Source organism: Ochotona princeps, chromosome 4 (assembly GCF_030435755.1).
Source record: "Ochotona princeps isolate mOchPri1 chromosome 4, mOchPri1.hap1, whole genome shotgun sequence".
NCBI classification, from domain to species: Eukaryota; Metazoa; Chordata; class Mammalia; order Lagomorpha; family Ochotonidae; genus Ochotona; species Ochotona princeps.
Window position 1 is genome coordinate 4738814 of NC_080835.1, and position 14828 is coordinate 4753641.

Below are 14828 nucleotides of genomic sequence, written 5' to 3' on the forward strand. Positions count from 1 at the left end.
CTCAATATGTGAAGCCCCCATGGTGGGGGATGGGGTGGAGTTCTCCCTCTGACCCTTGCCCCAGCCAGAGCTCCATAGAAGCGGGAAGCCAGGAAATGGCTGAGTTGAGAGAAGCCTGTGGCCCAAGCTTTTGCAGGGTTTGTGGGATTTTCCCATCCAGGGCAGCTGTACCCCACTCCCACTGGCTGGGAGGGCCTTGGCAGGGACCAGGATTGGGTCACACGGCTGATTCATCCCAGGAGGGAAACTCCCCACTCTGTGCCGCTCATCTCCAGGCACCGAGAGCAGGCTTGACAGCACTCAGCTAAGAAACCCACCAGCACCATCTGGTTTTGGTTCTGGCCTCCCAGGAAAGTACAAGTGAGGTAGAGGGCCCCAGGAGGCCCAGCGTGCCAGGGCTGCAGGGAGAGCTGCTCCGGGGCAGGAAGCAGAGATGGGGACCAGGGGGAAGCCTGCTTTTCATCCCAGCTTTATTTTGGAAGAAAAAACACTTTTAAAAAAGTGAATTAAGAGCAGCACTGTGGCTCAACAAGTTCAGCTGCCGCCTATAACACTAGCATTCCACATGCATCCCAGCTGCTCCACTGCCCATCCAGCTCCGTGCTAACATGCCTGGGAAGGTAGTGGAGTATGGTTCAAGTCCTTGGGCCCCCTCATCCATTTGGGAGACCCGGAAGAAGCTGCTCCTGTCTTCTGGCTTCAGACCAGCCCCGCTCCAGCCAGCCCAGCTATTTAGGAAATGAGTGGAAGGATGGAAGATCTCTCTCTCTCTCTCTCTCTCCCTCTCCTCTCTGTAACTTTTTCAAAAAACAAAACAAACCTTTTTTTAAAATAAGTTACTTAAATTAAGAGAGTTCCTAGACATCGATCCATTTCTCAGGGAACTTAATCCAGGGTTCCCTTGGAGGTGACAGAAACCCAAAGACGCGTAGTCTCCCGGAGCCCATTAGCAGGAACTGTGCCTGGAGCAGGACCCAGCTGCCTGGCGCCTACCGGTCCCCTCGTCCTGACGAAACACAGGCAGGAGCAGCCAGTAGCCAGCACCGGACCTCAGGCCCCCCGGGACACTGGCCTCCCTGTGACCAAGTCTCCCACCTACAGGTCCCAACCTTGCCCCTGGGGTCCCCCAGGAGAGGAAACAGGTCCACCAGTTCTGGGCTCTGTGACTGACGCTGCCTCCCACAGAGGCCTGGAGAGGGCGGCGCAGAGTTCCCGCCAAAACCCTGCAGAGCCCAGCGCTTCCCTAGCGGGTCAGCCTCCTTTCCCTGGGCTGCCAGCACAGCTTCCCATGCCCCTGCTGGGTGTCATAGGAAGCTGAGAGTCACGGCTCCCTAGGCGTGACCAGGGCCCCCACGCAGGCGAGCTGTGACCCACTTGGCTCCCACTCACAGGCTATGTGACTCACCCCGGCCCCCAATGACTCAGTTTACACAGTGTCCCGAGGTTCTCCTAGCATGGGTGGGGCAATTTATTGGCGCAGCCCAGGCCCACCAGCCCTTCATCCCTGTATGACCACTCCTGGCTCAGAGCAGGAACTGGCACCCATGGTCAGGACACGGGGGGCTGGCTCAGCTGCCAGAAGCCTGGAGAACAGGAAGGGGTGGGGAGCCCCAGGTCTAGGGGGCCGAAAGGAGCCCTCCCGGAACTGGCCAAGATAGGCTCTAAGTACCCTGGAGAAGGACCTGGGGCTGAGTGAGCCAAGGCGGCAGGAGACAGGCTCTTTTTAGAAGACATGGCCCCACAGCACAGAACTCAACAGCCAGAAAAAGCTCAGCCACATTTTGGTTTATTTTGTAAATGTGTTTAGTGGGCCCGGCACAGTGACCTAGCGGCTAAAGTCCTCACCTTGAACGCCCCGGGATCCCATATGGGCGCCGGTTCTAATCCCAGCAGCTCCACTTCCCATCCAGCTCCCTGCTTGTGGCCTGGGAAAGCAGTTGAGGACAGTCCAATGCTTTGGGACCCTGCACCCGCGTGGGAGACCTGGAAGAGGTTCCTGGTTCCCGGCTTCGGATCGGCACAGCACCGGCCGTTGCAGCCACTTGGGGAGTGAATCATCAGACAGAAGATCTTCCTCTCTGTCTCTCCTCTCTGTATATCTGACTTTGTAATAAAAATAAATAAATCTTTTTTAAAAATGTGTTTAGTGATACTGAGATGGAGATTATCTTCCATTCAGTGGTTCTCTTTCCTGATACTTGGGCCTAGGGCTGGGCTGAGGGCTGGGAACCACATTCAGTGGTTCTCTTTCCTGATACTTGGGCCTAGGGCTGGGCTGAGGGCTGGGAGCCAAGAGCGCAGAACTCAGTGCCGGTCACCCATGCCTGTGGGTGGGTGGGGTGGCAGGAACCTGTTGCCCACAGCGTGTACTTTAACAGGAAGCTGGAGTCAGAAGCAGAGGTAGGACTTGAACCCACGCTCCTGGCACTTCTCTGGCCTTGTGCCTTATCTCAGCACCCCTGCCAGCAAGTACCTCCTGTTGACAAATACAGATATCAAGTTAAGGGCATACACACGCAGGCATGTGGAATAGTGGGTTAAACCGCCTTGAGTGACACCAGCATCACTACGCACAGGAGGTGAGAAATGATAACCCTGATGCCCATGGGGGACACCCACATGGGCTTCCAGGCTTCTGGCCCAGCCTCAGCTGTTGGAGCCATTTAGAGAAGGAATCAGTGACTGGAGGAGCTGTGTGTATCTGTGTGTGTGTATGCATGACTGTGACTTGCACATAAATAAACACATAAACCTTTAAAACAAAAATAAACCCTGGCCAGTTGACAGAAAAACACGGAAGAGCTTCTTCCAGGTCTCCCACATGAGTGCAGGTTCTCTTGGACTGCTTTCCCGGACCACAAACAGGGAGCAGGAAGGGAAGTAGAGCAGCCGGGACATGAACTGGTACCCATATGGGATCCTGGCACATGCAAGGTGAGGACTTTAGCCACTAGGCTATTGTGCCGGGCCCCATCTGCTGTTTTACTACCTAAAAGTCCACAATAATCAGGGATGGGCTGGGAACTCCCACATGGATGGTAGGGACCCAAACATTGGGTCAGCCTCTGCTGCTTTCCCAAGCATGGTAGCAGGAAGCTGGACTGTGAGCAGAGCAGCCACTGGACCAATGCTCTGATATGCGATGCTAGTGCCACAATCAACAGCCTCACCCACTGCACACACTGCAAAGACCACACCTCCATTCATCTTTTATTTATTTTTTTAAAAAGGTTTATTTATTTTTATTACAAAGTCAGATATACAGAGAGGAGAAACAGAGGAAGATCTTCCGTCCGATGATTCACTCCCCAAGTGGCCGCAACGGCACGTGCTGCGCCGATCCGAAGCAGGGAACCTGGAACCTCTTCCAGGTCTCCCACACGGGTGCAGTGTCCCAATGCATTGGGCCGTCCTCAACTGCTTTCCCAGGCCACAAACAGGGAGCTGGATGGGAAGTGGAGCTGCCGGGATTAGAACCGGCACCCAGATGGGATCCTGGTGTTCAAGGTGAGGACTTTAACTGCTAGGTCACTGTGCCGGGCCCCTCCATTCATCTTTTATTTATGTATATTGGAAAGGCAGACTTGCAGAGAGGGGAGACATAGAGAAAGATCTTCCACCCATTGGTTTACTCCCCAAGTGGCTGCAGCAGCCTGAGCTGGACCAGGCTGAAGCTGAGAATAAGAAACTCCAACAGGGTCTCCCGCCTGGTAAGCAAGGGGCCAAGTGCTAGAGCCATCAGCTGTGCTGCCCCGGGTGTGCATCAGCAGGGAGCTGGGTAGCAAGCAGACACACACACACACTCGTGGGTGTCCCAAATGCCTGCCCCCAAATGTGTAAGAAATAGTAAGGACGAGCCAGCAATGCGGTGTAGTGGGTAAAGCCACAGCCTGTAATGCCGGCATCCTATGTTAGCTCCAGTTCAAGTACTAGCCACCTACTTCCTATCCAACTGCCTGCTAATAGACTGGGAAAGTAGTGGGAGATGGCCCAAGTCCTTGGGCCCCTGCACCCACATGGGAGACCTGGGTGGAGTTCCTGGCTTCACTTTCTGGAGAGTGAACCCCCTCTCCCTCTCTCTCTCTCTCTCCCACTCTTCCAGACCAGTAAATAAAAATAAGTCAGGGTGGGTATTTGTGTCATGAATCAGCTGCCATGTGGGGTGCCCAAAGCCCAGAAGGTCTTGTGGAAGTCCCAGCTCTGTTCAGTGGGGCGTCCTGCAGCTGGCATCCTAGGAGCCAGTAAATGGTGACTTCAGCGCTCGGGTTACCCTTGGGGAGACACGGATTGACTTCCAGGCTCCTACCTTGCTCCAGCCCAGGTGTAGCTGCTGGGGACACTTTGAGGGGAGTGAAAACTCAGGTGAGAAACTTCTCTTTCTCTTCAAATAAAATTATTCATTTTGAAAATTCGTACATAAAACCCAGTATTTTAAAGGAAAAAATGAAATTATAATAGATGAGGTCTCCACTTGGGGTGCTGGCTTCCCATGCGGGCACTGACACGTTCGAGTCCCAGCCGCGTCACTTCCCATCCAGCTCCCTGCTTCTGCTTGAGAAAGCAGCGGGGCTGACTCAAGTCCCTGCATCTAGTGGGAGACCCAAAAGAAGTTCCTGGCCTCAGATCAGCTCAGCTCTGGCTGTTGTAGACATTTGGGTAACGAGCCAGGGGATGGAAGATGTCTCTTTGTAACACCTTCTCTTTCAGTATTTCTGCTTTTCAAATGAAAAAAAAAATCTTTTTAAAAAATGTATTTTCTTTTTTTTAAAAAAAGAGTTATTTATTTTATTACAAAGTCAGATATACAGAGAGGAAGAGAGACAGAGAGGAAAATCTTCTGTCCGATGATTCACTCCCCAAGTGACCGCAACAGCTGGTGCTGTGCCAATCCGAAGTCGGGAACCAGAAGCCTCTTCTGGGTCTCCCACGCGGGTGCAGGGTCCCAATGCGTTGGGCTGTCCTCGACTGCTTTCCCAGGCCACAAGCAGGGAGCTGGATGGGAAGTGGGCTGCCGGGATTAGAACCGGCGCCCATATGGGATCCTGGTGCGTTCAAGGCGAGGACTTTAGCCACTAGGCCACTGAGCCGGGCCCTGTATATCTGACTTTGTAATAAAAATAAATAAATCTTAAAAAAAAAAAAAAGAAAAGAAAGTGCATTCACCTTGGTGGAAAAAGTTTTGAAATAAATGCATTGCACCTGCACCTGCATAGGAGACCAGGAAGAGGTTCCTGGTTCCTGGCTTCGGATCGGCGAGCACCGGCCGTTGCGGTCACTTGGGGAGTGAATCATCGGACGGAAGATTTTCCTCTCTATCTCTTCTCCTCTCTGTATATCTGACTGTTTTTTTTTTTAAAAAAAGATTTAATTTCTTTTTATTACAGTCATATGGGTGCCCATATTGGATCTTGGCGTGTTCAAGGTGAGGACTTCAGCCGCTAGGCCACGCTGCTGGCCCAAATGTACTTTTTCATTCAACTTTTGAAGGAGCCTCTTGTATCTGCAAAATGTACATTTAATTTAAAAAGATTTATCTATCTATATTTATCTGATCATAGAGTTACAGACATACAGAGGCCTTTCTTCCACTTTCTCGCTGCCCAAGTGGAAGCTAAGAAGCTTCATCTGGGTTTCCTGTGTGGCTGCAGGAGCACAGACTGGAGCCATCTTCTGCAGCCTTCCTCGGGCACATTATCCAGGAGTTGGATTCAAGTGGAGCAGCCAGAGCTTGAACCGGTGCCCATACAGGATGCGAGCATTGTAAGGGATGGCTTTACCCACTCCTGGCCCCCAAAAAGTGAGCCATGGAAATCGCTTTTCTCCATAAACGCAGTTGTTTTATTGTCGTCATAAAGGCACCGCCAGGAGAATGGGGAAGTGATTAGAATATTCCTCCACTGGAAAGCTCTACACCCAGCAGAGGTACCTGGCTCAGCACCAGCCCAGGTGACACCTACCGGCCTGGCCAGCAAAAGAAGCCAAACCCAAGGGCTTCGATTATCTTGTTGCTGCTTTCCCAGGCACGGTGGTCCGGTGTCCCCTGATACAGGGTGCTGGTGTGTCAAATAACAGCCTAACTCATTGGGCCACGGCACTGGCCCCAATACTCAACTTTCCTACATCAAAGAAATCACCGTGAATGTGCAAAGACCTCCTCCTGAAGAGGAAGAAATGAAGAATACAGGAATAACTGGTACAAGTCAACAGCAAACCAACAACCACCCCACTTCAAACAGACCAAGGAGTAGGAGCGACTTCTATCCAAAGGAGACACTGTCCCTAAGATGGAGAAGCACATGAGCAAACTGGTAACAAAGGAAACACAACAGTGAGCTAGTACCTTATGCCCCTAGGATGGAGAATAAGGGTCCGGCACAATGGCGCAATGCCTAAATCCTCACCTTGCAAGCACCAGGATCCCATAAGGGCTCTAGTTTATGTCCCGGCAGCTCCACTTCCCATCCAGCCATTGTGGTCTGTGAAAGCAGTCAAGGACGGCCGAAAGACTTGGGACCCTGCACCTGCGTGGGAGACCAGGAGGAAGTTCCTGGCTCCTGGCTTCGGATTGGAGCAGCACCCGCCATTGCGGTCACTTGGGTAGTGAATCATCGGACCGATGATCTTCCTCTCTGTCTCTTCTTCTCTCTGTAAATCTGACTTTGCAATCAAAACAAATAAATCTTGAAAAGAAGAAGAAATGATGGAGACAGAAGCAGAGAGGGAGAACAGTCGTGTGGTGCCTGGAGAGGATGGGGGGCGGAGGGGGTGTCTGGAGAGGATGAGGGCGGCGGGGGTGCCTGGAGAGGATGGGGGCGGGGGGGATGCCTGGAGAGGATGAGGGCGGCGGGGGTGCCTGGAGAGGATGGGCGGCAGGGGGATGTCTGGAGAGGATGGGGGGCAGCGGGGGTGCCTGGAGAGGATGGGGGGCGGCAGGGATGGTGGTGGGAATCGGTACAGTGACTTAATGCTTACCGGGTACTTTTTTGGAGTGAGACAGTTTGGAAACTAGAGAGAGGTGGCAGTTATACAATCTGTTGACTGGCCTGAATGCCACTGCAGTGGCCACTTGGAAACGGTTAATTGTACGTTATGGGAGTTTCACCTCCATGAAAAGTAAACCTCAATTTAAAAAGAGAATGGGGCCAGGCGAATGTAAACATCACCTCCAATGCCCCGGCAGCACAGAGTTCCTGCTGGGCACCATTTGGTCACCTCTGCAGCCCCAAGAGTCCCAGGGGGGGCTCAGAGAGAGAGAGAGAGAGAGAGAGAGAGAGAGAGAGAGAGAGAGAGAGAGAGAGATTGGGAGGAGCTGATCAGACTGGCGGAGAAGCCGCCAGTCTCTCAAGAGCTCCCCAGGCAGCCCCACCCTGCCCTGCTGGCTGCCTGGGTTGGTCCTCTCCTGGCTTCCCTGGGAAGGGGCTGGTGAGGTCAGGGCACTGGGAGCGTCTGTGCAGCCACAAGGCAGGAGCTGGTGACTGAAGGATTTGGAATGCACTGCCTCTCAGTGGGCCTCCTTGTGGCTCCGCCGACGGTTGGGGCAGGAAGGGACTTTCAGACTGGTCATGTACACACACACACACCCAACTGCATATCTCTGTTTTGCTACTATTTGTCAAGTGTTTGCCCTGTGCTAGGCTGTGACTTTATTCTACCCCTCCCTTCCAACAACCCTCAGATGCAGTTGCAATGTTTCCATCTGATAGCTGAGGGCAAAGCAGGACCCTGCCACCTACCCAGGGGGTGGGCAGTCCTAGCAGAGGTCACTGCTTCTGACCCTGCTCTCTCTCTCTCTCTCTCTCTCTCTCTCTCTCTCTCTCTCTCTCTCTCTCACCAGTATTTCTCATCTCAATTCTTGCTGGAACCAGGGCAAGAAAGGGAACCCAATTGGGAGTCCCCTTCCAAGCAGGGCACATTCCCATTTGTAGTCTTCTCGGGGCACAGCAACCCCAGAGGTCCGCAGGGAAGCCCTACGGGGACAGGGGCTGGGCTGGAAAAATGATCTATGTGAGGTCACACAGACAGCAAATGGTAGCCCTGGAACTGGACACTTGGGGTTAAAGTTGTCTCCTGGTGTCCTGGAGTGTGCCCACAGACCCCTTAGCTTCAGCTCTCCAGGCAGGCCCTCCCTGAGAGCAAGGTGGGGGCTGATCCATGATCAGACAGGCAAGCAAGCAGGAGGGCCCAATGCAGCCCTAGGACCCTAGGAGCTCCTGACTTCTGCTGGACCTCCGTCTTGCCATCTGTAAAATGGTCAGAAGCTAAAAAGGTACTGGAAGGGCTGGGAAGGGAGGGGGTTGAGGAAACTTGGCTGAGCTGGGCTAGCTTGACAAGAGTCATTCTTGTCTTGTGGCCTTGAAGGTGGCACAACCTCAGTCTGCATAGAAATGGCCGTGAGGACAGACCCTGTCGCGCAGTTGATTCTAGTGCCTCATTCCTACACAATCCCACTAAGTCTAGTGGCCAGGAAGTCCCCAAAGGACAGCAGCAGTAAAGCAGACCGCAGGACACCTGCACCCCACTGGAGGCTCTGCGTGTCATGGTTCTGTGAATCAAAACTCGGTTCAGGAGCTGCCACTACGGCTTAGTAAGTTAAGCTTGTCTGCGGTACAAGCATCCCGTATGAGCACTGGTTGGAATCCCGGCTGCTCCACTCCCCATCCAGCTCCCTGTTTATGACCTGGGAAAGCAGTCGAGGATGGCTCAAGTGCTTGGACCCCTGCACCCACATGGGAGACCTGGAAGAAGCGCCTGGCTCCAGGCTTTGGATGGGCTATTTGGAGAGTGAATCGGCAAATGGAAACTACCTCTCTCTCTCTCGCTCGCTCTCTCTGTCTTTTCTTCTGTTTCTGTAACTCTGCCTCTCAAATGAAAATAAATGTTAAATGCAAAAAAAAAAAAAGTTGTAGCTCCTTGCAATCACACTGAATAACCACATTTTCGCTGCAGCTGGCTGTGGATAGTTCAAAGCCACAGCGTCTTCACCGTTCCTATTTAACATACCCCACCATTTCCAGGGCTACAGTTTGCTAGTCACTGGCTTTCGGGTATAGCTGGAGCCTTAGAAGGAGTGGAGGGACTTCAGGCCGGCAAGGCCCCAGACTTCCAGGACGTGGTGAGAATGGAACTAATTCATCACATAGCTTTTTTGTTCCCTATGCATTTCACGGTTTCCAGGTCGTCTTCACATCCTGCGTCTCAGCCTCCCCTGGCGTGGTCAGGCTGCTCTATGATTATTTCGTTGTCTTTGACTCAGGCAAAAACGACCAGCCCAGGCCGAGAAAGCTCGGGGACGCCTTCCGGAACCGGCGAGTGGGGCCCGGTGGCTGGGCTAGCTGCTGGGCTGGGCGCACGGCTCCCGGCAGGTGCGTAAAAGCGCCGGGAAATCCTGGACTCCACCTGCACGCCCCTAGGAAATTGCACCATGTATGGGCAGCTACGTCACAGGGGGCGGGCCCGCCGCGGCGCCTGGGGGACGCCCAGTAGCCCCTTCCCTCCCCCGCCCCCAAGAGGCAGCTGCCCCCAAACAGCGGGACGTGTCGGAGGAGTGGGGGGCAAACGGGCACAGGGCGGCGCGTCTGGAGAGGTGGAGTCGCCGCCAGGGGACCCGCGCCGCCGCGCAACGCCCCACCCCCCATGGTCGCAAGTGGTTCAGCCCGAAAACTTTTCATTCATAAAACCCAGAGACTCCGCGAGGCGCGCGTGAGTCAGAATCCCAGCCGCCGACGCGGACCCCACGAAGCAACCAGCCTAGGGCATGTACCGAGACTTCAGCGAACCCGGCCCGAGCTCCGGAGCCGGCAGCGGGTACGGAGGCCCCGCGCAGCCCCCCGGCGTGGTGCAGGCGGCGACGCAGCAGGTGAGAGCGAGCGGCACACTTAGGGTCCCCCTCTCCGACGGAGGGGGAGTGGACGCGAGGGTGGACCGCGCTAGGGACGCCGGGGTCAGTTCCCGCGCACTCGGGGGCTGGAGCGGAGAACCCATTCGTGTCGCAGATCTAGGGGCCGGGACTTGGGATCCTGAGCGTTCTCGGCAGCCCAGGGGCCAGCTGCGCCCTGCCCGCTGACCCTGCCCGCACGACCTGCCCCCTCGCAGTCCGCATTCTGTCCTTCGGGCCCGAGCATCTTCTTGCTTACCTCGGGAAGAACGTGGGACGTTTTGGGGAGCCCTAGCCCGGAAGGCTTGAAAGACGTCCCCAGGACCCTAGAAACAGCTCAGTTCCTGAACTCCGCAGTCCGGGTCGCGCCTGGGGCAGCAGGCAGCGGGACCCCCCTTGGACCACCGGCTTCGGCCACTAGCCATGTGGATGGCCTGGCCCACCCCGACGTCCAGCCCCCAGCTGCTTCCTCCACACATCCGAGCTGGCTGCTCGGGGCAGGGGCACCCGCTGTGGACCCCCTTGCGGGCTGAGGTAAATCAGGATTTCGTGGTGCCGGCGCCAGGGCGCGCATGGGTCACGCAGCGGGCAGCTGGCACGCGCGCACCCCTCCACCCCCAGCCCCCGCCACCCGGACTCCCTGCCCGGAACGGCGCCCGCTGCCGGCTGGGGGGACTTGGGCAGCCGCAGGTGCCCATTTCCTGTCGAGGGGCAGCGAGCACGTGTCGCCAGGGGAGGGAAGGAGCAGCGTCCGTTCCGCCGAGTCACGGCGGCTGAGTCACCCTGGGGCGCCCCTCCCTTCCTGGCCCCGAGTGGCCAGGACCCGGGACAACTGGAGCGGGGACGCCGCCGGCAGTGCCGCGGGCCCGGAACTGGGGTCACTGGGTTGCCGGGCCCGCGGCTGTCCGGACTTGCCTGAGCTTGTGGAGCACCGCGCCTCGCGGTGCCCTAGGCTCCCACACCCAGGGCTTCGTGCGCAGGGCTCCAACCTCGCTTTTCCAGAGCGCGCAACACCCTCATTCCTGCCTGTCCCTCAGATTTCCGGCTGAAAGGGGACACCACGGGTGGCACCTAGAAGTGCATTCGATGGTGCTACCTGGTGTTGGGTGCCAGGGTACCCTGACTTAGGACCCCACGGATGAAAAGATGCACGGTTTGTGCCGTCCAGTTGTTTGCACGCTCTGGTGACTTCCAAGCTGTCAGAGGGTGCAGGTTGGCACCCTGAAATGTTGTCATCTTCAGCTACCATGATAGTACAAACGGGAAATTGTGGCACAAAAGATAAAACAACTAAGTCAGTGGCTGCATGGAGACAGCTTGAGTCACAGCAGTGCCCCTCGCTGGCGGCGCTGGGCACGGGGCTGTCACAGCTGCCCGCCTTGCCTTACCCTGTCTTCCCAGTGCAAGGGGTGGCTGAGGAGCCCAGGCTCCCGCCTAGTCCGCAGGCTGTGGCCAGCTGGCCTCCCGTTTCGTGCTGTGATGTGACTCAACTTTTGTAAAGTGGTTGGCAGCATAGCTGGTGGTTCACACTTAATAAGGGGACAGCAGGCATGGAGACGCTGGTGGCTTGCCCATTGTCTCACAGCTGTGAGTGGAGATTTGCCCTCCGTCAGTGTCTCTGCCTGCCAGGCTGTGAACCAGCCTGTGCACTGGGGGGCCGGGGGCAGTGGGTAGCCTGTCTCCCTGGAACTTTGCAACCCCTCCCATCTCACCTCAGCTCCCTGTTTCTTGCCCTTCAGAAGCTCTACCTGGTGCCAAGCCTCAACACTGTGAGTGGCAGCCAGGAACTGCAGTGGATGGTGCAGCCTCACTTTCTGGGGCCCAGTGGTCACCCCACCAGACCCCTGGCCTACCCCCAGTACCCTCCCCAGCCCAGACCCGGAGTCATCCAGGCCCTGGAGCCGCCCCCCAGAGGTTGGCGCCGGCCCAGTGAACAGGTAAGCAGCGCTGGCTCTAACAGCCCAGGGACACTAGGGGGCGACCGACATGGGGGAAAGAGGGCCCTGTTGCCCAGGGAAGGAAGTGACAGGAGCTCCTGGGAAGCCCCCCTCTCCACATCCCCAGGAGCAACAAAGGTCATTCCTGCCCCTGAGAGAGCTTGCTGGAGAAGGTAGCAGTTCTTGGCATGAAGGGAAGAACATTCCAGATGGAGAGGGGGCAGAGGGCTCAAAAGGGAGGGGTTGGTGAGACCATGTACGGGTGCACGTGAGCAAAGGAGAGGGGCTTCACAGGGTGGGCAGCCGGGAGGGGACAGGAATGTTAGCGGGGAGGCGTCCCTGGGGTTGCCCTCTGCCATGTGTGTGTTCATAGCTTCCACCAAGGGAATGAGGCCACCACAAAGGTGTCCTCTCTCACCTGGGGTCACACAGTAGTGAGAAGGGGGACAGGCCCGGCCCCAGGTTGGTCCCAACTGTACAGTCAGGCCTTGACCCCACTTGTCCCTGGGTAGGTGTCTCTAAGAGATGGCTCTGCTCCCTCCCCTGCCATGTCCGCTACTTGGGGAAAAGCTTGCTCAGAAGGCTGCGTAGAGGCTGGGGTGCAGGTTGGGATGATGAGAAAGGCCATGGACACCCCAAAACAGAGCAAAGGGCCACAGGACCATGAGCAACAGAAGCAGGCAGGGGCAACCCCTCTCTGCTTCCTTCCTCCCTGGGTATCCCCAGGTTGGGGCTGGGAAGGGGCCTCATGGGGTGATGGTCTCTACTCACTGGCCTGTCACTCAGCACTGATTGGAGTGCATGGATTCCAATTCCTGCCCTCAAAGCGTACACCAGTTACACTTCCCTGACCATGCTCTAGGGCTCAGTTCCTGGCATGGAAGGTGGGTTAAGAACATGTGTGCTGGAGATCAGTGTTATGGCATAGGGGGTAAGGCTGCCACCTGCCATGCCAACATCCCATATAGTACCAGTTCAACTATCAGCTGCTCAGCCTCTCATCCAGCTGCCTGCCGGGAGAAACAGAACAGCATGAGGTGGCCCAAGTGCTTGGGCCCCTACCATTCATGGGGAAGACCCCGATGAACCCTGGCTTCTGGCTGCCTTCTGGCCCAGCCCTGGCCGTGTAGACATCTAGAGGGTGAACCAGCAAATGGAAGACCTATCTCTCCCGCTCTCTGTAACTCTTCCAAATAAATAAATCTTATTAAAAGTGATATACATGTTGAGCTGCACATAGAAGGAGGTGTGGACACACTACTGTGTGACCCCAGGTGAGAGAGGACACCTTTGTGGTGGCCTCATTCCCTTGGTGGAAGCTATGAGCACACACATGGCAGAGGGCAACCCCAGGGACGCCCCTTCCACCCTACCCCGCAACTTCTTCGGTGTGCTGAGCGCCTCACCGCACTCACAGCTCCTGGGGACAGCACTGGTGGTCAAGAGCCAGCAAGAGTGCCCTGTGAAAAGGGGCATGTCCACATCTGGGACCCAGGGGAGGCTTGCTGGAGGCCGGGGTGCCCTAGCTGTGTCCCTGGAAAACAAGGAGGGTTAGGTTTGTGAGCACTGAACTCGGGGTCCAGCGGTGTCCATGGCACAGGTTGTGGCATGGCCAGGGTAAGTTCCAGGCAGCAGTGACCAGGGTCTGCCTCCTTCTCCTGCCCCCAGATCAGCCCAGAGGAAGAGGAGCGTCGCCGAGTGAGACGAGAGAGGAACAAGCTGGCGGCGGCCAAGTGCAGGAACAGGAGGAAGGAACTGACCGACTTCCTACAGGCGGTGAGCTGGCCCATGCCCAGAGCACCCAGGCCCCCCACTCCCCTGAGCTCCCCAAGGATTCTGGCTGCACCCCATCCTGGGCAGGGCAGGAGGGGGCAGTCCTCCTGGAAAAAAACTGTCAAAAATGTTTCCCTCACAACCAGGGTACAGTACAGCTGAGCCCCAGCCTGACCAGCAGTCTGCTTCCTTCAGAGCCACCCCAGGCCTGATGGGAGCTGTGCCCCTGCTTTCCCAAGGGCTCATGGGACTTGCAGTCCAGCCCTGCTGGAGAAACCCCACCCCCAAGGAGATGCCCTCACTTCTGAGGGGCCCCCTTCTTTCCTTCTGCAGGAGACAGACAAGCTGGAGGAGGAGAAGTCCGCCCTGCAGCGTGAGATCGAGGAGCTGCAGAAGCAGAAGGAGCGCCTGGAGTTGGTGCTGGAAGCCCACCGCCCCATCTGCAAGATGCCCCAGGGAGCGCAGGAGCAGGACGAGGCGGCCGCAGGCAGCTCGTCCAGTTGCTCCCACAGCCCACCGGCCCCCTCCCGCCCCGTGCCTTGTATGTCCCTTTCCCCGGGGCCTGTGCTGGAACCCGAGGCCCTGCACACCCCTACGCTCATGACCACACCCTCCCTGACTCCCTTCACCCCCAGTCTGGTCTTTACCTATCCCAGCACCCCTGAGCCCTGCGCCTCAGCTCATCGCAAGAGCAGCAGCAGCAGTGGGGACCTGTCCTCTGACCCCCTGGGCTCCCCAACCCTCCTGGCTTTATGAGGCAGTCCAGCCCCCCACCCCATCCCCTGGCTCCACCTCCCTGCAGGTGCCACCCCAGCCAGCCAGTCAGCGTCTTCTCCCCCCTCCCCCCATGGGTCCAGCTGGCCTGGTCCTCCAGATGAAAGTGGGTACAGTGGGTGGAGCTGCCAAAGCTGCCCCTCATCTTTCTAGAGCTGGCTTTTCTAGCACAACTGACACTAAGTCATAGACCAAAACTGTGGACAGCCCCCCAAAGACTCTGCAGACCCCTGGGGGTGCTTGCCCCTTTCTATCCCCCATCTCCATTCCCCTGTGCCCGTGATCACCCCAGACAGCAGGTTCTTCCAGTACAGAACACTAAGTACCACCCTTGCCCCCAACCCCACTGGCAGCAGAACAGGACACTCCGCCGACCCCTCCTGCACAAGTGTCCCAGGAGGGTTAAGCCCCGGTGAATCCAGGCCCCCTCAAGAGGTAGGGCAGCTGCTATTTATTTTCTAAAGAAGAGT

The 14828-nt window shown here is 56.6% G+C and overlaps 1 protein-coding gene across 2 annotated transcripts; it reads left to right on the forward strand.

Annotated features, from left to right (window-relative positions):
- Positions 1-9398: 9398 nt before the first annotated feature.
- FOSL1 (FOS like 1, AP-1 transcription factor subunit) lies at positions 9399-14624 on the forward strand. Of its 2 annotated transcripts, none has more exons than XM_058662386.1 (4): positions 9399-9856; positions 11614-11811; positions 13480-13587; positions 13918-14624. In XM_058662386.1, the coding sequence occupies exons 1-4, from the start codon at positions 9755-9757 to the stop codon at positions 14338-14340; spliced, it is 831 nt and encodes a 276-aa protein (XP_058518369.1). In that variant the 5' UTR covers positions 9399-9754; the 3' UTR covers positions 14341-14624. The 2 variants fall into 2 exon arrangements, with proteins under 2 accessions (XP_058518369.1, XP_058518368.1); XM_058662385.1 differs by lacking the exon at positions 9399-9856 and adding an exon at positions 9890-10408.
- The last annotated feature ends 204 nt before the right edge of the window (positions 14625-14828 follow it).